This window comes from Canis lupus, chromosome 18 (genome assembly GCF_011100685.1).
Source record: "Canis lupus familiaris isolate Mischka breed German Shepherd chromosome 18, alternate assembly UU_Cfam_GSD_1.0, whole genome shotgun sequence".
NCBI lineage: Eukaryota > Metazoa > Chordata > Mammalia > Carnivora > Canidae > Canis > Canis lupus.
Window position 1 is genome coordinate 9,765,769 of NC_049239.1, and position 22,424 is coordinate 9,788,192.

Genomic DNA, 22,424 nt, shown 5'->3' on the forward strand with positions numbered 1-22,424 from the left:
ATGGTCAAGGAATTTGTGGTATGGAACATGCAATCAGAGAATACATCCCAAAATGGAATCTTCCTAAAGAACACAAAATATAAAATGTGAACATATAAATTGGTTTATCAAATTCATCATCACTGAATAAACATGACTATAGAACAGGCACTGGGTAAGATGACAGCATGGTTTCGCATGTGATTTGTGTGATGCTTCTACCATCACTTTACAATTTTACAACCACCATTTTAGAAAGATGTCTTCTCCATTTTACAGAGAGAGAGACATTAAATGCAGACAACATGTCTAATGTTGCACTGAATGGCAGGCTGAACGTGCAAACCCAGATTTCTAATTCCTGAGACCATTCAGTGAAGGTGCTAAGTTGATCATCAAAGAAGATGTGAAAATGGCTCAAGATAATGACAGGAACTGGACTTGACCAGAAAACCGTGAGAGCTGAAGTTCCTGGACAGCATGGCGAAGACAGACGAGGCAGGATGACTAAAGTTGGAAGCATGGGAAACAGAGTCTGTGCAGAAGTGGAGTGAGTGTTGGCCTACATTGCAGAATCACAGATTAGATGTAGGGATGAACAGCGAGACTGGGACACACCCGTAGTTTGAAGTTTGCAGAGGTGCAATATCCAAAAATGGCCATCCTCCAATTGAGAAGAATTTGAAAAAAATAAATATTACCCATACGTAACACAAACAATATTTCAAAACAATTATCCCAATCTATAATTCCTTTCTATATTGGTATTAAATGTCTCCTTTGTCCTACAATATTTAAATAAACTGTTTATTTACTTTAGTCTTTCCTCCTGGTTTAAAAAAAAGTTTATTTTCTTTTTAACATTTCTTTGGGATGTTTCCAACTTGTTGACATTTCTCTGGCATTTTTGGTGTTTACAAATCAACTCAGTATTACAATTCCAGGAGTACCAGTGCTATATATAGATAAACTATAATAATCTTCTTATTCTGCAATGTGAAACAAAAGTGGATAGAAATCAAAATAATACTATGGGGACACCTGGGTGGCTCAGCAGTTGGGTGTCTGTCTTTGGCTCAGGGCATGATCCTGGGGTTCCAGGATCGAGTCCCATGTCGGGCTCCCTGCATGGAGCCTGCTTCTCCCTCTGCCTATGTCTCTGCCTCTCTCTCTCTCTGTCTCTCATGAATAAATAAATAAAATCTTTAAAAAAAATTGATACTGATGATATCAAAAGAATCAACATAAATAATTTCAGTAAAATGCTAAATAAAAATAATTTATCCAAATTCTGATTGTATTTACTTGACAGTTTAGAAAGATGGTAACAGTAACAGCCTCTATAACAAGAACTACTGACCATTAAGAATCCTCACTCCCAAACAGACTAGGTGCTGAGACTTCCTCACCCCAAAAAGGATAATATACACACACCCTTATTTCTTAGTCTATGTAATACTGACATACGATTTTTTAGATGAGAAAATCTTAGACTGGTGATCAAAAGGAAATGTCAGGGGAAAATGAGATTATGAATAAGAGAAAATCCACAGACTACAAGCAGATAATTCAGCCTGTTTCCTTTTTTTTTTTTTTTTAAGGTTTTATTTATTTATTCATGAGAGACACACAGAGAGGCAGAGACATAGGCAGAAGGAGAAGCAGGCTCCCTGCGGGGAGCTCAATACGGGACCCGATCCCAGGAACCCAGAATCATGACCTGAGTCGAAGGCAGATGCTCAACCACTAAACCACCCAGGCAGTCCCAGCCTGTTTCTTTTTTAAGTCTTTCATGGAGTGAAGCAAAAATAAATCGCATCTTGGGGTGCCTGGGTGGCTCAGTCAGTTAAGGATCTGACTCTTGACTTGGGACTCAGGTCATGATCTCAGGGTAGTGTAAACACTTAACTCAAATAAAAGAGTCCTTTCCTCTCCAAAGAAATATAGTTCATTTCTTAAAAGACTGAGATTGTGTGTGTGTATATGCATGCATGTGTGTGAAATCTCTTATTAGAACCCTGCTTTAGAGGACTTTGAGGATTTATGCATTCTTTCATTAATTTCACAGATGATTCTGTCTTTGTGTTTACTTCCTTTTAGGGATTAATTTTGAGGAAAATAAAACAAAACTACATTGTCAAATACATTCTATGGAATAACAGAAAAAACATCAAATATACCTCAGCAATGAATATTAGTAGTGTTAATGTCAGTCACTCTTGGAGGTGCCGGGGGGCTTAGTCGGTTAAGCATCCAACTCTTGATTTTGGCTCAGGTCATGATCTCAGTGTTGAGAGAACAAGCCTCACGTTGTAGTTGGGCTCTGTGTTCAGCAGGGAGTCTACTTAAGATTCTCTCCCTCACCCTCAGCCCCTCCCTCCACTCACATTCTCTTATGTTCTCTGAAATATGAATAAATCTTTAAAAAAATAAATGAATAGGGCAGCCCGGGTGGCTCAGCAGTTTAGCGCTGCCATCAGCTTAGGGCATGATCCTGGAGACCCTGGATTGAGTCCCACATCAGGCTCCCTGCATGGAGCCTGCTTCTCCTTCTGCCTGTGTCTCTGCCTCTCTTTCTCTCTGTGTCTCTCATGAATAAATAAATAAAATGTTAAAAATAAATGAATGAATAAATAAATAAATCCAATTCCACTTAAACTAATTAAACTAAATTGAATAAGTCAATAAGTCAAACAACAAATTGGTTGTACACAAGGGAAAAAAACAGGATTTTTTATTTTCCCTAAACTTATTTGCAGTGTCACTGAACTGACCTAGGATCTAATTTTTTAACACACGTAAATGTATACCTGCATTCGGTCAACCAATATTTGGGGGCCCACTATGTTCCAGGCATTGTCGTAGATTCAGGTGGTAAAGTAACAGCAAGTTCCTGATAAGAAGTTGGAGAGTTACTAGAAATCTTGTGGGATGGGTGGACAAGCTAATAGGGTTGTTGTCCTTTCAGGACTGGACTCTATATAATAGGACATTAATTCAAGTATTCCATTTATTGAGCACCTACTCTTATTTAGGCACAAAATAGGTCTAATCTTAATGACAACCATGACAAATAGGTATATTATTGCCATTTTACAGATGGATAAACGGAGGTTCAAAATTTTTTAGCTTGTCTAAAGTTACTTAGATAAGAAATAGCAGAGGCTGGGTTTGAACTCTCTGTACCTTCCAAGTCCATGCTCTTTGCACTATAGAGCACAACTGTTCTGATATGGATCAAAATGGCCTCACTGTTCCAAACTACAATTCCTTACCACAGTTATAATATTCATTAGCTTTAATAAGTTTTAATAAATCAGATCCTTCAATACACTATATTTCTGGGAGATGTTAGGAAATTCTAACGTGTATGATATGTTATTAATTCTAAAAATTCAGTACTTTGAGAATCATTATTTATAACTTCTGTAGTAATTATATTTGAAAACTCTTATTAAAATTTGTTCTATCTCACTAAATGTCTTCCATTGTTTGGATGCTATCCCAAAACATCTATTATCATAAAACTGTAGTTTATCAATGTATGGTTTATCCTTAGGATATTTTTATCTTGAAATGTTATGTGACCCACAAAATTATAATTTTAATAAGCAAAATGTTGCTACAATAGTTTTATTCAGGAAAATACAACTACAATTGGAAAGTTCCTATTTTCTGCTAGTGAACAGACATATTAAGGCACAATTCTACCAACCCATCTATACTTTCCCCATCATCTTCGTTCATGTGGTTTTTCTGGTTTTTGGTTTACTTTTTTGTTTTCCCTAGGTCATACAAAAAAGAACCAAAGATTGAGGTGCACCCATGTAGTAGAGCTACTCATTTCTTCCTTGCCCAGACAGTATTAAGAAAAAACAGGTTTAGAGGACCAAATCTTAAGAATCCAGACCAAAACTCTAATAGAAAAGAAGCACAATAAAAGCAGAGGGGGTGGGGGGGAATGGACTCTGAGAAAAAATTAACAAAAATACCCTTAAAGGAGGGATGACTGGGTGCCTCAGACGGTTTAGCATCTGACTCTTAGTTTCAGCTCAGGTCACACACGATCTCAGGGTCATGAGATCGAGCCCCGCGTCGGGCTCCACACTCAACCCAGAGTCTACTTGAGATTCTTTCCCCCTCCTCTTCCCTCTCCCTCTGCTCCTCCCTCCCCCTCAGTTTGTACTGTCTCTCTAAAATAAATAAAATAAAATAAAATAAATATATAAAATAAATAAATAAAATTTTTAAATAACCTTAAAGGAAAAAGTCTAAGGGCCAGAACCAAGGCAAAAAGTGCCACCAGGATTTGCCCTGTCCATAAATATGGAAGCTCCATACACCCTTGGCTGGCCTATCACAGTGCACTTGTTGGGGTCTAAGAAAGAGGGCAGTAGAAACTGCAGTCCCATAAAGATTGCCCCAGTAAAGACTGCAGTCCTGAAAAGCTTGTTCTCATACCACACCTCTTCTTCAACCTCACCTCACTCCTATTTCTATTCCTCAGGCAACTCCAAGCTGGGGAAATGATTGTTAGAATCCAGAACTTCAATGCTATGGAACTTGACTCAGAGCAGGTATTAGAGATAGAGTAAGTGAGTAAAAGCACTTAACTATAAATGCTAACTAAACTTTAACTAAGTACTAATCAGCAACAATTGGGAAGTGATGAAAGGGAGATAGAGGAGAAATGCTAGTATTTACTCATAGCACAAAATCAACACATAATGTTTAAAATTGAACATGAAGGTAGTTAACAAAGCATAAAATCACTCCGCGTCATTTAAAGGTTTTCATAATCTCTCGTCTCAACCTTGAAAGGATCTGTTATGAACAATTATTTTTGTAAAGAAGAAACATTTAGCTAAATTTGAGCAATGCCTTCCACTTCAGTTTATTGTTCCCCAGTTAAATTCAACTAAATTTAATACTTATTTGCTTTAAATTAACAAGAGTATTATGATCAAGATATATTATGATCTTGTTGTTATGAAATTATTTCCATTCATCATACCCTCTGAATATGTCCACTTATAAAGCATAAACAGATGTCTGGAATGATGTTCACCAAATATTACTACTAGTAACTTCTAAATGGTGAAATTAGGATAATTTGTTGTTTTCTAATCCATCATTTCCTGCATTGCTTAACTCCTTTTTTAAAATTTTTAAGTTCCAGTTAGTTAACAGAGTGAATTATTAGTCTTAGGTGTATGATATATTGATCCAACACCTACATATGACACCTGGAGCTCATCACAAATGCCCTCCTTAATCTCCATCACCTATTTAATCCATCCTCCCACCCACCTCCTTTTAGGTAACCATCACCTTGTTCTCCAAAGTTAAGAGTCTGTTTCTTGGCTTGCCTCTCTTTTTTTCCCTTTGCCCATTTGCTTTGTTTCTTAAATTTCATGTATGAGTGAGATCATACAGTATTTGCCTTCCTCTGACTAACTTACTTGGCTTAGCATCCATGTCGTTGTAAATGGCAAGATTCCACTCCTTTTTATGACAGACTAATATTCCACTGTATGTATACACTATCTCTTCCTTATCTATTCATCCATCAATGGACACTTGGGCTGTTTCCATAATTTGACTATTATAGATGATGCTGCTATAAATGTTGGGGTGTATATATCCTTTTGAATTAGTACTTTTGTATTTTGGGGGTAAATACCTAGTAGTACAATGCTGGATGGTAGGGTAGTTCTATTTTTAACTTCTTGAGGAAACTCCTTACTGTTTTCCAGAGTGGCTGCACCAGTTTGCAACCCCACCAACAGTGCAAGAGGGTTCCCCTTCCTCCACATCCTCGACAACACTTGTTTCTTGCGTATTTTGTTTTAACCATTCTGACAGGTGCAAGGTGATATTTCATTGTAGTTTTGAGTTGCATTTCCATGATGATCAGTGATGGTGAACCTCTTTTCATGTGTCTGTTGGCCATCTGGATGTCTTCTTTGGAAAAATGTCTACTCATGTCCTCTGCCCCTTTCTTAAATGGATTATTTGGTTTTGGGGGTGTTGAGTTAGGTAAGTTCTTTGTTTGGAAACTAACCCTTTATCAGATATGCCATTTACAAAAATCTCCTATTTTGAAAGTTGCCGCTTAGTTTTGTTGATTGTTTCCTTCCCTGTACAGAAGCTTTTTAGTTTGAGGTAGTCTCAGTAGTTTATTTTTTATTTTGTTTCCCTTGCCTCAAGAGAAATATCTACACTGAAGCTGCTATAGCTGATGTCAAAAAGGTTACTGCCTGTGTTCTCTTCGAGAATTTTTATGGTTTCAGGCCTCACAAGTAGGGCTTTAATCCATTTCGGATTTAATTTTGTGTATGATGTATGAGAGTAGTCCAGTTTCATTCTTCTGCATGCCACTGTCTAGTTTTCCCAACACCATTTGTTGAAGAGACTGTCTTTTTTCCATTGGATATTCTTTCCTGCTTTGCCCAAGATTAATTGACCATATAATTTTGGGTTCATTCCTGGGTTTTCTATTCTGTTCCATTGATCTATGTATCTGTTTTTGTGCCAGCACCATACTGTTTTGATCACTACAGCTTTGTAATATAACTTGAAATCTGGAGTTGTGATGCTTCCAGCTTTGCTTTTCTTTTTCAAGGTTGCCTTGGCTAATCAAAGTCTTTTAGTAGATCCATACAATTTTTAGGATTGTTTGTTCTAGCTCTGTGAAAAATGCTGGTGGTATTTTGATAGGGATTGCATTAACTCTGTACATTGCTTTGAAGAATATACACATTTTAACAATATTGGTTCTTCCAATCCATGAGCATAGAATGTCTTTCCATTTCTTTGTATCTTTTCACTATCTTTCATCAGTTTTCTATAGTTTTCAGAGTACAAGTCTTTCACCTCTTTGGTTAGGTTTATTCCTAGGTATCTTATTGTTTTTGGTGCAGTTGTAAATGGAATTGATTCATTAATTTCTCTTTGTGGCCCTTCATTATTGGTGTATAAAAATGCAGCAGATTTCTATACATTGATTTTGAATCCTGCAACTTTACTGAATTCATGTATCAGTTCTAGCAGATTTTTGGTAGAGCCTTTTGGGTTTTCTATATATAGCAGCATGTCATCCTGCAAATAGTGGAAGTTTTAGTTCTTCCTTGCCAATCTGGATACCTTTTCTTTTTGTTGTCTGATTACTGTGGCTAGGACTTCCAGTGCTATATTAAATAACAGGGTTGAAAGTTCCCTTGTTCCTGATCATAGAGAAAAAGCTCTCAGTTTTTCCCCATTGTGGATGATATTAGCTAAGGGATTTTTGTATATGGCATTTATTATGTTGACGTATGTTTCCTCTAAAGCTACTCTGAGGAGGGCTTTTTATTATGAATGGATATTATACTTTGTCAAAGGTTTTTTCTTCATCTATTGAAATGATCATGTGGTATTACCCTTCTTTTCATGATATGGTGTATTATGTTGATTGATTTGCAAATACTGAACCATCCTTGAAACCTAAGAATAAATCCCACTTGATCATGGTGAATGATTCTTTTAATGTATTGTTGGATTCAGTGTGCTAGTATTTTATTGAGAAATTTTCCATCCATGTTCACCAGGGATATTGATCTGTAGTTCTCTTTTTTAGTGGAGTCTTTATCTGGTTTTGGTATCAGGGTAATAATACTGGCCTTATAGAACAAATTGGGAAGTTTTCCTTCCTTTTCTATTTTTTGGGATAGTTTCAGAAGAATAAATACTAACTCTTCTTTCCTTATTTATTTTTTTGATAAAAGAGCATGTACAAACAGAGGAGGGTAGTGCAGAGGGGGAGAGAGAGAGAAAATCCACACTCAGAGCAGAGCCTGACCCAGGGCTCAATCTCAGGACCCTGAGATCATAATCTGAGCTGAAGTCAAGAGTTGGCTGCTTAACCAACTGAGCCACCCAGGCACCCCACTAACTCTTCTTTAAATGTTTGGTAGAATTTGCCTGGGAAGCCATCTGGCCCTGGACTTCTGTTTCTTAAGAGTCTTCTAATCACTGATTTCATGTCTTTGCTGATTATTGGTCTATTCAAGTTTTCTATTTCTTCCTGTTTCAGTTTTGGAAGTTTATATGTTTCTAGAAATTTGTTCTTTTCTTCCAGGCTGTCCAATTTGTTGGCATATAGTTTTGCATAATTTTCTCTTATGGGACCCATGGGTGGCTCAGTGTTTGGGCATCTGCCTTCAGCTCAGGGCGTGATCCCAGGTACTAGGATCATATCCCACATCAGGCCCTCCAGAGGGAACCTGCTTCTCCCTCTGCCTATACCTTTGCCTCTCTCTCTGTGTCTCCCATGAATAAATAAATAAAATCTTCAAAAAATAATAATAATAATTTTCTCTTATAATTGTGTTTCTTTGGTGCTAGTTGTTATTTCTCCTCTTACTTGTGAATTAGTTTATTTGGATCCTCTCTCTTTTCTTTTTGATAACTCGGGCTAAAGTTTATCAATTTTATTAATTTTTTTCAGTGAACCAGCTCTTGGTTTCATTGATCTGTTCTACTGTGGTTTTGTTTTGTTTTGTTTTGTTTTGTTTTTAGTTTCTGTATCATTTATTTCTACTAATACTTTTTATTACTTCTTTCCTCTTGCTGGCTTTAGACTTCATTTGTTGTTCTTTTTCTACTCCTTTAGATGTAAGGTTTGGTTGCTAATTTGATATTTTTCTTGCTTCTTGAGGTAGGCCTGTGTTGCTATATACCTTCCTCTCAGGACAGCTTTTGCTGCATCTCCAGCATTTTGGATTATTGTATTTTCAGTTTCATTTGTTTCCATGCATTTTTTAAATTCCTTCCTTGATTTCCTGGTTGACCCATTCATTGTTTAATAGCATGTTCTTTAACCTCCATGTCTTTGTGGTCTTTCCAGATTTTTTCTTGTCATTGACTTCTAGTTTCATAGCATTGTCATCAGAAGAGATGCATGGTATGACCTTAATCTTTCTGTATTTCTTGAGGCCTGTTCTGTGACCTAATATGTAATACATTCTAGAGAATGTTCCATGTCCACTTGAAAAGAATGTGTATTCTGTTGTTTTAGGATGGAATGTTCTCAATAAATCTGTTACATCCAACTCATCCAGTGTGTCATTCAAACTCATTATTTCCTTCTTTATTTTCTGTTTAGATGATCTGTCTTTGCCACTTTTGATCTCTCCTTTGCACTCAGAAAATTCCCTTTAATATTTCAGTGGTCACAAACTAAAACTAACTTTTTATAATGAATATATATTATTTATAAAACAAATTATTTTTAATAAAATTAAAATAAAATATAAATAAAACTTACAAGTCACATCGTTAACTCTGACTAATCAATGATTAGCTATGTTTAAGTAGTGTCACCTAGAATGTTACATGAATAAGGGCAAGTTGATTATTTAATGTCTTTTACTAATATATTAAAATTTATAATTAATTAATAAGATTAAGATCAAGGAAACATATTATCCTTTTTTTTGGAAACATATTATCCTGATATGAGTCATAAAATAAGAAAATATACTTGATGTGCCTAAAAACTCATAATTCTTGTAATATTTAATGAGTACAAAGTTCTTCACCAGGCACTAGTGTTATAAAAATATGTTGAGGAATATATATATTAACCAATATATTTTAACCAATATTTTAACCAATATGATCATTTTAACCAATGATCAAATATAGTAGAATTTTTAAAAGAGGAAAGTGTGTGTCTGTATGTGCGTGTATGTTAAGAAGGGCCATAGCTACTTTGTTTTAATGCCATTCACTTTATCGCACTTCATAGGTACTGTATTTTTTATAACTTGAAGGTCTGTGGCAACCCTACATCAAGGAAGTCTGTCAGCACCATTTTTCCAACAGCATCTGCTTATGTCAGGTCTCTGTCACATTTTGGTAATTCTCACACTACTTCAAAATTTTTCATTATATCTTTGTTATGGTAATCTGTGATCAGTGATCTCTGCTGCTACCATTGGAGACTGAAGATATGATTGAAGTGCTGCAATCTCATAATAAAACTTCAACAGATGAGGAGTTACTTCTGATGGATGAGCAAAAAAGTGGTTCCTTGAAAAGGAATCTACTCCTGATGAAAATGCTGTAAAGACTGTTGAAATGACTACAACCGATTTATTACATGACATACACTTACTTGATAAAACAATGGCCGGGTTTGAGAGAATTGACTCTCAAAATATGAAATCTGGTAAAATGCTATCAAACAGCATCACTGGCTGAGAAACAGTTCATGAAAGGAAGAGTCAATCAATGCAGCAAACTCTGTTGTCTTAGTTTAAAAAACTGCCAAGGGGAAAAACTATATCCATATAATCAATATATCATTGTTCACTGATTGATGAATATAATCCTTCCTGATGTTTAAATGTAAAAATTATAGGTGAATTATTTCTTAGAACACATATTTCATATTTATCCATCATTTACTTTCCATAATCTCATACTCATTGATTTTGTTCCTGATCCCCCCTCCATAGTCCCTATGCATTAAAAAAAGTTAGATAGCTAGACAGATCCTGTTTGGAGAAATAACTGGTTAGCACTGAGCCATGAACATGAAAAAAAAATGATTTTGTTTGAAACACAAGATTACACTTTAATCAGAATATATAGACCTTAGTAAGTCATTAACTTCAGTCAGAGACTATCAAAGAATATCTGCTGCCTCCTTTAATGCAAAGGGGTTTTCAATAATAACACCTCTCATAATGTTTCCAAGTGTTATCCATAAACCACCTTCATCAGAAATATTTGAGGCCATCATTAAATATGCATTTGTGGGTTAAAGCCCACAAATCAGTATCTTTAAGAGTGGAGCCAAGAAATCTGCAGATATACCAAGCACTTGATGATTATTTTGTGCACTGTCTTTACATTATACCCAATTTTGTGCTTTTATGTTTTAAAAAAATACATTTTATTTGCTTATTACAATATCTTGAAGAGAAAGTATGTATCACTTTCAGATGCACTTCACTGAAACACAGAGAAGCTATATGATATGTTCAAGATCACATAGCACAGGGCCAGGTATTCATTCATTCATCCAACATGTATTTATTGAGTGCTTACTAAGGGCCAGACTGTTCTAGGCGTAGTTACAGTAGCAACGCACAAAGACCATAGTCTTAAGCCTCATAAAAGGGTCACTTTTTGGGCAGCCCGGGTAGCTCAGTGATTTAGCGCTGCCTTCAGCCCAAGACGTAATCCTGGAGACCTAGGATTGAGTCCCACATCAGGCTTCTTGCATGGAGCCTGCTTCTCCCTCTGCCTGTGTATCTGCCTCTCTCTCTCTCTGTATCTCTCATGAATAAATAAATAAAGTCTTTAAAAAAAAAGAGAAAGGGTCACCTTTTAGGCAGCCAGTAACATTACACAGGAGTAAATCAGATAGAGCCAAACCTCCAGGCTCTTAACTGAATGCTTTCTCACTACTCCAAAATGGTTGATTCACTAACTCTAACATATCATACCATGTAGCATGCATAAGCAAGATGGAAATATAATAAAAACCAGGATTCATTTTTCAGGCAGTATGGAGAGTGGATATAAGCATCAGGGTATAAGAAGTAAAGCAAACCTGGATTCAAAGTCTGGCTTTATATACCAAGGCAGCACTCTGCACGAGTTATCTAAGCTGTAGTTACAGAATTTATCAGTACCTACCTGGGAGGATCAATGTGAAGATCAAACCATATAACAGCATATGTAAAACACCAAGCATGGGTCTAGCAGAGTGTAGGCACCTGTTCTCTCTTTCCACACAAGCAAGTAAGAATCCTACTGACAACACCACAGCACACCTAACCTAGAAGGCTAGACTTTAGATTTGATGCAAATCAACTGTAACTAGTTTGCCTAAATTTCATCATAAAGACTGTTTTCACAAATTCTATCCTACGTTATATACTTAAGTAATGCCCCTTTGGGATTAAAAACTGAAATTATTATCCCATTATTTAAAAAACATTCTTTAATAAGCACAATACTAGTCTATACTTTGGGACTGTTGCTCATTTTCTAAGCAGAAATATATATTAGATCATCACTAAAAAAATGTGCAAATCTTCTCTAATCAAACTGTTAAGTAAAATAAAAAGTCCCTAAACAATAAGTTCAGCTACCACATTCTACCTCTCCAACCTAATTTTCTCCCTTCTTTACCAGCTCACAACAACCCAGAAACACTGGCATTCCTTTAGCTCTTCAAACCTAACAAACTCCCCAGCAGTTAGACGTCACACATGGTGTTGTCCTCTGATCATCAGGCTAATGCCTAACTGGGTCCCACCTTAAACATCTGGTCCTCAGAGAAGCCATCCCTGACCAAGCATCCTGGCGATGTTGGGTTGCACTGCACACAGTGATGCAATGAAGCCTTAGGATAATGATATATGATGGAGAGGCCCAGGTTTCAGTCATCTGACAAGATGCAGATATGCTACAGCATGAATACACAGCTGTGCAGGTAGATAAAAGTTCACAAATAGCATGATATAACTGGAAATAATGCATCTGTTTTGGCTAGCTGAAAATATTAGCCAGGGTGGCATCTGGGTGGCTCAGTGGTTGAGTATCTGCCTTAGGCTCAGGTCATGATCCCGGGGTTCTGAGATCGAGTTCCACATTGGCCTCCTTGTAGGGAGCCTACTTCTCCCTCTGCCTATGTCTCTGCCTCTCTCTCTTGTATCTCTTATGAATAAATAGTAACATCTTTAAAAAAAATTAACCAGGGCTTTCGTAAGTGATCCCTCTTCTGCCAAGAGGTATAAAACACTGCTGATATTGAGAAGTTCTTCTAAAGGGAACTCCCAACATGGCCTAAGTCTCTTCCCTTCTGCTTTTATTCCTGGCTGTCAAACCACATTTTACAAAGAACTTTGGAAGTATTTTAACAGTCTAAGGCACATTGTTACTTATGTCAATAGTATACAGAGCCCTTTTTCTTTTTTTTTTAAGATTTTTATTTATCTATTCATGAGAGACACAGAGAGAGAGGCAGAGACACAGGCAGAGGGAGAAGCAGACTCCATGCAGGGAAGCCCAGTGCGGGACTTGATCCCAGGACCCCGGGGGCACGACCTGAGCCAAAGGCAGACGCTCAACTATTGAGACACCAGGAGTCCCCAGAGCCCATTCTCGGAGTTCTTTTTATTGACTTATTGTCTGATAATATGTGCTTTCTCTACTTAATAACTGTGCTTACCCCATCGCCTGCCATACTGTCAGTGCCTAACAGTTTCCAGCATCCAGAAGGAGTATGTGCCTTAGGAATATTTTAAGGAATACCCAGCCACTGAATCAATGAATTAAGAAGAAAGGGTGTGCCCATGTGAAAGAAATACGGTATCCAGAAGTTAAGTTTACCAAATGCATGTAAAGTCTACAAAATAGTGCTGGGCACATACATAGTAAGCACTCAATCAACATTGTCATTATTTGTTTAACTAGAACAAAACTATCCCAAGTAGGACAATGGAAGAGAGAAAAGGCTGTTTAGTGACTGAGGAATACCAAGGCTGAGCACATGACATGTGGCTCTCCATAGAGCACAGTGCAAAGGCACCCTTCACAATGGCCCTTTCCGAGTTGGTTCATTTTAACACATGAACATACAAATTTAAAAGCCTGAGATCTTTTCACATGTTCATGGTTGAGTTCAGCACTCTTACAATAAAACCACTCACAACAATAACATCTCATACAGAAGCACTTCTACGGGATAGAGCAGAGAGAGAGAGAGAGATCCATGCTCCACTCTCCCAGTGGATGGAAAGAAAAGTGGCACCCTTAAATATTTTATGGAAATGTCATACATTTTTCTTCCTTAGACTCATGAAAATAAAAGATAACAACAGTACAAATACTCATATTTCAAGTCAATGAAATCCCACCAGCTGTTTTAAAATTAACAAAAAGAAGTCAAGGCTACCAAAGAGAAGACTTGAGTGAGGTCACTCTGCCTCTGTTTATCACAAAACCGCAGCCATATTACCTGAAGCATTCACTGATGCAAGTGATTCAAGAAAGGAACACCTAAGTGAAAGAAGTTTTCACATCTAACAATCCAAGCTGTTTTGGAAATGGATGTCTTATTATTTTTATTTATTAGGTTTTCACACAATTGTTTTTTAACTTTCATACCATTCTTACTGTTTTCTTTCTCAAAGAGCCCGTTTTCTATGAGTCTTCGATCTGAACAAACACATTTTAGCCATCCATATACTTTTAAGGAAATTCCCAACCTATTATCAATAAAGAGGGATTGCTATAAAATCAAATAATTCTCCCACTGTCAGAACCTAATGTTCATAACAAGCAGACATAACTCCACCCGAGGCTTTAAGTAACAAATTTTAAAATACATAACCACTAATTAATATTCCAGAGGGAAAAAGAGACCCTCCACCATGTACATGTGCCACATGAAGGTACTCTAATAGAAATGGCCATCTGTGATCCGGTCTAGTCGGCCATTCTCCTTCACAGAAGGAATATCCGTAAATCACACCCAGGTGCCTATATCAAGCCTGAATAATTAGAATACAAATGCAAAATATGTTTATCACTTGATCTGTTGCTTCTCACTAAGAAGACTATTATTTTCCATGGGGCCATATTGGCATTTAACAAGTATATTTGTAATAAGTACTTCCATTTTCTTTTTTTATTTTATTTTATTTATTTATTCATGAGAGATTCAGAGAGAGAGAGGCAGAGACATAGAGGGAGAAGCAGGCTCCCTGCAGGGAGCCCGATGTGGGATTTGATCCCCAGACCTGGGATCATGCCCTGAGTTGAAGGCAGATGTTCAACCACTGAGCCATCCAGGCATCCCAATACTTCCATTTTCAATAAGAATTCATCTTCCCTAGTTTCTTTTTAAAATTAACTCAAATTTAAACTTATAGGTTAGTGAATAGGAAAATTCCTTTGGAATAAACGGGGGAAAATTTATGAATATTCTAAAGAATGATACCTACCTTAGGCCCTGTGATATGCATCAGACCACCAAAAGCAGAGGCAACAGTATCATAACCAGCTCGCTGAGACAGTGGACCTGTCTGACCATATCCTAAAATGAGAAGAATAGACATAGTCAGCATCAGGCAGGGGAGAACAAGAGTACAAGAGTGTGTTAAAATCCTTTGTAGCCAGAAATCTTGCAGCAATTTATTACTGTGAGATTGATAGTATCCCTTGAAAAGGAAGCAATAAAAATTATTTATGATCGTATACCCCAGAAGGCTGCAAACTGGTTATTTGAGGGCCAGATCCCACCTGCAAGAATATTCTATCTGGCCTGAAGAGGGTCCTGAAATGTTTCTATTTAGTTTCCAACATTTCAAAACGCAGGAGATAGCACATAAAATACAAATTTTATGGATTTTCTTGAAAAATAAGAAAACTAGGCCCATGCAACAATCAATCAGAGTGAAGTAACAACTCTTCCCTTTACACAGGGAAATAAGTTATCCAATTTTCCATTCTTCCACCACTCTTAATATTCCTTAATGCCTGAGCCTGATTCACTCATTTAATCTTACCTCCCAGATTCCATTCATACACGCTACTCTTGTTCTATACTAAACAATTTACAAAGTCAGACTGGATTCTGTTTAAATATTTTCTTAGGTATGCAAACATATACATAAATGATGATTAAAAATTTTGAACATAAATAATATCATTAGATGACCTAACAGTGCTTTTTAAGATTATAAAGAGAAGATGAAGGTATTACTTTTCTTTTCATTTTGTTTTTCTTTTTCCATCAGCAAAAATCAAGAGAACACAAGAAATAGTTTCTCCTGCTCTCCTCAGTCCTGGCACTTACTTTAAATAATAAAGGCTATTTCAGGTGTTACATGAATCTGTCTCCAAATCCTATGTTATCAACCAGAGAGAGGACACATGAAAAGCCTTCTACACCCATCAGCTATTAGCTGAAATTTCCTGCATACCTCACTTTAAAAAGATCAAAAGGGGTGCGTCAGGATCCTCACTTGCTTCTCCAGCCACCTGGAAGCTTCTCCCTCTATTTCACTCCTATATCCACATATCTCACACTCTCTCACATCCCCCAAATCTGCACTCAAATGTCTCCTTTAAAAAAAAAAATCTCCTTACCAGAGAGACCTTCCCTGGAGAACTTTTATAAAAGAGTATTCTCACCTCTCACTCTTAATCCCTCTTGCCTGACTACATTTGTCCTCATAGCATTTATCACAAGATATAGACTATCGCTCTGTGTTTACTGATTTATTTTCTGTCTCCTCCCTACCAAAATGTGTGTTCCAGAACTTTTTTTCTATTTGATCTACTACTGTATTCACAGCATGAGAATAGAATTCAATAACATTCATTGAATGAATATTTGTCACATAAAATAATTTTTTTAAAAAAATCTATAACTAAATTAATAAGGAAACTAAGTAAGTTTTTGTTTTGCTTTATTTTGTTTTTGACCAAAATGGTAGAGGCTCCTGAATTTTTCTCCTCCCACAGACATACCAAATGCACAGCTCCATGTGGACCAATTCCCTCTGAGCAAAACTCAGAACTAGTTGTTTGACTTGTACACATTGGTGATAGAGAAAATACCCACATCTAGGGGTGCCTGGGCAGCTCAGTCAGTTAAGCATTTGCCTTTGGCTCAGGTCATGATCCCAAGGTTCTGGGTTCAAGCCCCGCATTGGGCTCCCTGCTCAGCAGGGAATCTGCTTCTTCCTCTTCCTTTGCCGCTCCCCCTGCTTGTGCTATGTCTCTCTCAAGTAAATAATTTTTTTAAAAAATCTTTAAAAATAAGCAAATAAAATACCCACATGCAAATGAGTAGGAAAGGCTGAGTCATACTCTTGCCATAAACCCCACTCCAGGCATAGCACCATATAATCAGGAGGGAACCCCCCAACTCCAAGCTTCTCCTCTAGGAGTGAAGGGTTTGGACCACATATCTTATGCCCCAACTTTTAAGGCTCCCAGCTGAGATACAGGCCTCCAAAACACCTAGCTCAGATATCCAATGGAGCTTACATTCACAAGTCCCATTGGACCATAACAAACAGAAAAAGAAGTTGTTAACAGGTGCACAGCACTAATCACAGCTATCGGGACAGAGGGACAAGGCAAAACCATTCATCTCCCAGTTTTTCCCTGTAAAGGGTCTCACTGCACACTTTACAAGCTGCTATTTGAGGATTTGGACTGTAATTAACATATATCTAGGTGCTGACTGCAATCCTACCTGGAACCCAAAAGAGCCAGTGGGTCACACTCAAGTTCACTCCAACAATGCCAGGTCACCAGCATCTCTCTGGAAAGAACTTATACACATATCTGGCACACCAGCTCTTTTGTACCTACTGCCCCCTAATCACCTGGCTCTGACAGCCAATGGGTTTTGCATTCACAAATCCCACAGGGCTATACCAAACAAAGAATCAGTTTTTAAACAGGCTCAGGAGTAAACTCAATGGCTATATATTCGGGCTCAGTGCAGAAAGAGAAAGCAAAACACCATCTTTCAGTGTCTCCCCGGAAAGAGTTTGCATGCTTTTCCAGCTGTTATCTGAAATCCAGCTTCTAATCAGCCTGCATCTAGGTGCTAACTGCTATCATCCCCCTGGGGACATTGATGGATCTTGGCACACTCTCAACCTCTAGGAGCCACTAAGAACAAAGTCAGTGGCTTGGACAATCACAAAGATTTGAGGAAACTTGGAGCTTAGGCCAGGGTGATTGATGAGATTCATCTCCTACACAAGACCAGTCTCAAGGCTGAGAGAGGTGGCTGTTTTAGCTAATATATAAAACCAACACAGAGAATGAAAAAAAAAAAAGAAGAAACAGGAATATGTCCCAAACAGAAGAAAAAGGTAAATTTCCAGAAACTAATCTGAGGGAAATGGAAATAAGTTATTTATCTGACAGAGTTCAAAATAACAATCATAAAGATACTCACCAAGATAAAGAGCAATGCATGAACAAAGTGATAATTTCAACAGAGAGAGAAAATATTAAAAAGTACCACAGAAATCACAGAGCTGAAGAATACAATAGCTAAAGTGAAAAATTCAATGGAAGACACTCAACCACAGACTAGATCAACTAGAAGAAAAGAACAGCAAATTAGAAGATAAGCAGTGGAATATATGCAATCAGAGGAGCAAAAGGAAAAAGAGTGAAGATAGCTTAAGGGACTTATGGGACATCATCAAAAAGACCAATATACGCATTAAAGAGGTCCCAGAAGAAGAGAGGGGGAAAGAGGCAAATGCTTATTTAAAGATATGCCTCAAAAATTCCCTTATCTGAAGGAAAAAACAAGATCTCCAGATCCTGGTAGCCCAGAAAGTACCATATAAGATGAATCTAAAGAGACTCACACCAAGAAACATTATTAATTAAATTGTCAAAAGTTACAGACAAAGGGAGAAACTGAAAAGCAACTTGTTGCATACAAGAAAACTGTCATAAGATTATCAGTGGATTTTACAAAAAACATGCAGGCCAGAAGGGAGTAGAATGAGATATTCAAAGTGTTGAAAGAAAAATATTGCCAACCAAGGACATCCTATCCAACAGAGTTATCCTTCAGAAGAAGAGATAAAGAATTTTCCAGACAGACAAAAGCTAGAGGACTTCATCACCACTAGACCGGCCTCACAAGATATGTTAAAAGAAGTTCTTCAGGCTGAAACAAGAGTGCTAATTAGTTACACTGAAATGTATCAAAGTATAAAACTAACTGGAAAAGGTGAATATATAGCTAAATTCAGAATATTCTAATATTGGGATCCCTGGGTGGCACAGCGGTTTAGCGCCTGCCTTTGGCCCAGGGCACAATCCTGGAGACCCAGGATCGAGTCCCACGTCGGGCTCTCAGTGAATGGAGCCTGCTTCTCCCTCTGCCTATGTCTCTGCCTCTCTCTCTCTCTCTGTGTGACTATCATAAATAAATAAATAAATAATTTTAAAAAAAGAATATTCTAATGTTGTAATAGTGGTGGCTAAGTCACTTATATAACTGTAATATAAGAGTTTAAAGACAAAAGTATTAAGAACTCCCATAATGACAGTACTTTCTTAATGGATACATAATATAAAAAAATGTAAGTCGTGACATCAAATCCTTAAAATGTCAGAAGAGAATGTAAAAATTTGGAAGTTTTGTATACGTCTAAGTTAGGTTGTTATCAGCTTAAAATAGCCCATTACTGGGGCACCTGGGTGCACAGTCAGTTGAGTGCCCAACTCTTGGTTTCAGCTCAGGTTGTGATATCAGAGTTGGGGGGTCAAGCCCCACGTCAGGCTCCACACTGGGTGCAGAGTCTGCTTAGGACTATCTCTCCCTCTCCTTCTGTCCCTATGAGCTCTCTCTCTCTCTCTCTCTCTCTCTCAAATAAATAAGTAAATCTAAAAAAGAAAAAAAATGAAAAACAAAAATAGACTGTTACAACTATAAGATGTTTTACACAAGTGTCATGGTAGCACAAAGCAAAAACCTATAGCAGATATACAAAAGAGAGAGAAATCTAAGCACACCACCACAGAAAATTATTAAATCACAGAAGAAAACAAAAGAGGAAGAAACACGATTACAAAGCAATAAGAAAACAATTAACAAAATGACATAGTAAGTTCCAGACCTATCAATAATTAATGAAAATGTACCAAATTCTCCAATTAAAAGACATAGAGTCGCTAAATGGATCTTTTTAAAAAGATCCAACTGTATGCTGCCTACAAGGGACTTACTTAAACTTTAAGTACGTAGACTGAAAATGAAAAGATAGAAAAGATATTCTATGAAAAAGGAACCAAAAGAAAGTAGGAATAGCTATACTTAATCAAGTAAAATAAACTTTAAGACAAAGAAGGGCATTACATAATGAGAAAAAAAGTCAATCCTGCCAGAGGATATAACATTTGTAAATATTTATGTTGCACCCAACATATAAGAAACTAAGTATTTAAAGCAAATATTAAGAAACATGAAGGGAGAAATAGACAGTAATACAGTAACAGTAGGGGATTTGGATACTCCACTTTCAAAACCAGATAGATAATAAAGACAAAAAATCAATAAGAAATCATTGCACTTAAACTGCATTAGGGCAGCCTGGGTGGCTTAGTGGTTTAACGTTGCCTTCAGCCAAGGGTGTGATCCTGGAGACCTGGGATCGAGTCCCACGTCAGGTTCTGTACATGGAGCCTGCTTCTCCTTCTGCCTGTGTCTGTGCTTCTCTCTCTCTCTGTGTCTTTCATGAATAAATAAAATCTTTAAAAAGAAATAAATAAAATAAAATAAACTACACAATAAACCAGATGGACTGAACATTTATAGAACATTCCATCAAACAGCAGCAAAACACACATTTTTCTCAAGCATACACATGAAACCTTCTCCAGAATAGATCATATATTAGTCTGCAAAATGAGTCTTAATTAATTTAAGAAGATTGAAACCTTCTTAAGCACTTTTTCTGATCATAAAGGTATTAAACCAGAAATCAATTATAAGAAGAAATTGGAAAATTCACAAATATGCAGAGATTAAATAATATGCTCAAAAAAAAAACAGATCAAAGAAGAAACCAAAAGATAAACCAAAAAATATCTTGAGACAAATGAAAATGAAAACACAAGTTAACAAAACTTATAAGATACAGTAAAAGAGGGAATTTTATAGTGATAAGTGCCTACATTGAGAAAAAAAGAATGATGTCAAACAACCTCATTTTACACCTCAAGGAACTAGAAAAAAAAAACTACGCCCAAATTTAGCAAACAGAAGGGAATAACAAAAATCAGAACAGATAAATATGAAAAGATAAACAAAACAGGCAATCTTTAGCTAGATAATCAAAGAAAAAAGAGACAGAACTCAAATAAATAAAATCAGAAATGAAAGATAAGTTACAGCTGATGCCACAGAAATATAAAGGACATAAGAGACTATCATGAACAATTATACAAAAAAACAGACAACCTACAATAAACAGATAAATTCCTACATATGACCTACCAAGAATGAATCTTGAAGAAATATAAAATCTGAATAGAACAATAACTAGTAAGAAGATTGTATCAGTAATCAAAAACATCCTTAAAAACAAAAATTCAAAACCATATGGCTTTACTGGTAAATTCTACTAAACATTTAAAAAAGAATATCAATCCTTCTCAAATACTGTGAAAAAACAGAAGAGGAAGAAATGCTTCTAAACTCTTTACAAAGCCAGGATTATCCAGGATTATCCAAAACCAACAAGGACACTACAAAAAAATAAAATTACAAGCCAATGACCCTGATGATACAAAAATCTTCAACAAAAATTAGCAAACCAATTTCAACAGAACATTTTTAAATACATCATTATCAAGTGGGATTTATTCCAGGAATGTAAGGATGGTTCAACATCCACAAATCAATCAATGTGATACATCACATCCACAAAATGAAGAATAAAAATCACATGATCATCTCAGCAGATACAGATAAAGCACCCGACAAAATTCAACATCCATTTATAATAAAAACTCTCAACAAATTTAATATAGAGGGAATATACCACAACATAATAAAGGCCATATATGACCAATCCAGAGCTAACACCATACCAAATGGTGAAAAGTAAAAGCTTTTCCTCTAAAATCAGGAACAAGACAATAGTACCTACTCTCACCACTTCTATTCAACATAATATTGGAAGACATATCCAGAGCGATTAAGCAAGAAAAGGAAATAAAATGCATCCAAATCAGAAAGGAGGAAATAAAAATGTTTGTTTTTTAAAGATTTTATTTATTTATTCATGATAGACATAGAGAGAGAGGCAGAGACACAGGCAGAGAGAGAAGCAGGCTCCATGCAGGGAGCCGGACATGGGACTCGATCCCAGGTCTCCAGGATCATGCCCTGGGCTGAAGGCAGTGCTAAACCACTGAGCCACCCGGGGATCCCTAAAACTTTTTGTGAATGACATGATCCTACACATAGAAAACCCTAAGACTCCATCAAAAAAACTGTGAAACAAATTTAGTAAAATTTTGGGATACAAAATCAATATAAAAATCTGTTGCATTTGGGGCACCTGAGTGGTTCAGTCAGTTGAGCATCTGACTCTTGGTATTGGCTCAGGTCATGATCTCAGGGTTGTGGGATCTAGCCTCATGCTGGGATCTGCACTCAGGGGGGAGGCCGGCTAAGAGTTTCTCTTTCCCTCTGCCCCTCCCCCCATTCGTGCTCTCTCCCTCTCAAATAAATAAATCTTAAAAAATATCTGTTGCATTTCTATACACTAACAACAAATTATATGAAAGAGAAATTAAGAAATCAATCCTATTCATAATAGTATCAAAAACAATAAATATTTGTAATATATTAACCAAAAAGATAAAAGATCTATACACTG

At 36.7% G+C, this 22,424-nt stretch overlaps 1 protein-coding gene across 2 annotated transcripts in view; it reads right to left on the bottom strand.

Moving 5' to 3' along the window:
- SUGCT (succinyl-CoA:glutarate-CoA transferase) overlaps nt 1–22,424 on the bottom strand; it is a 714,309-nt gene that overhangs the window by 603,274 nt on the left and 88,611 nt on the right. For both annotated transcript variants that reach the window (XM_038562658.1, XM_038562657.1), the window contains exon 7: nt 14,988–15,079. In XM_038562658.1, the coding sequence (XP_038418586.1) occupies nt 14,988–15,079 (92 nt within the window). The remainder of the gene's footprint in view (nt 1–14,987; nt 15,080–22,424) is intronic.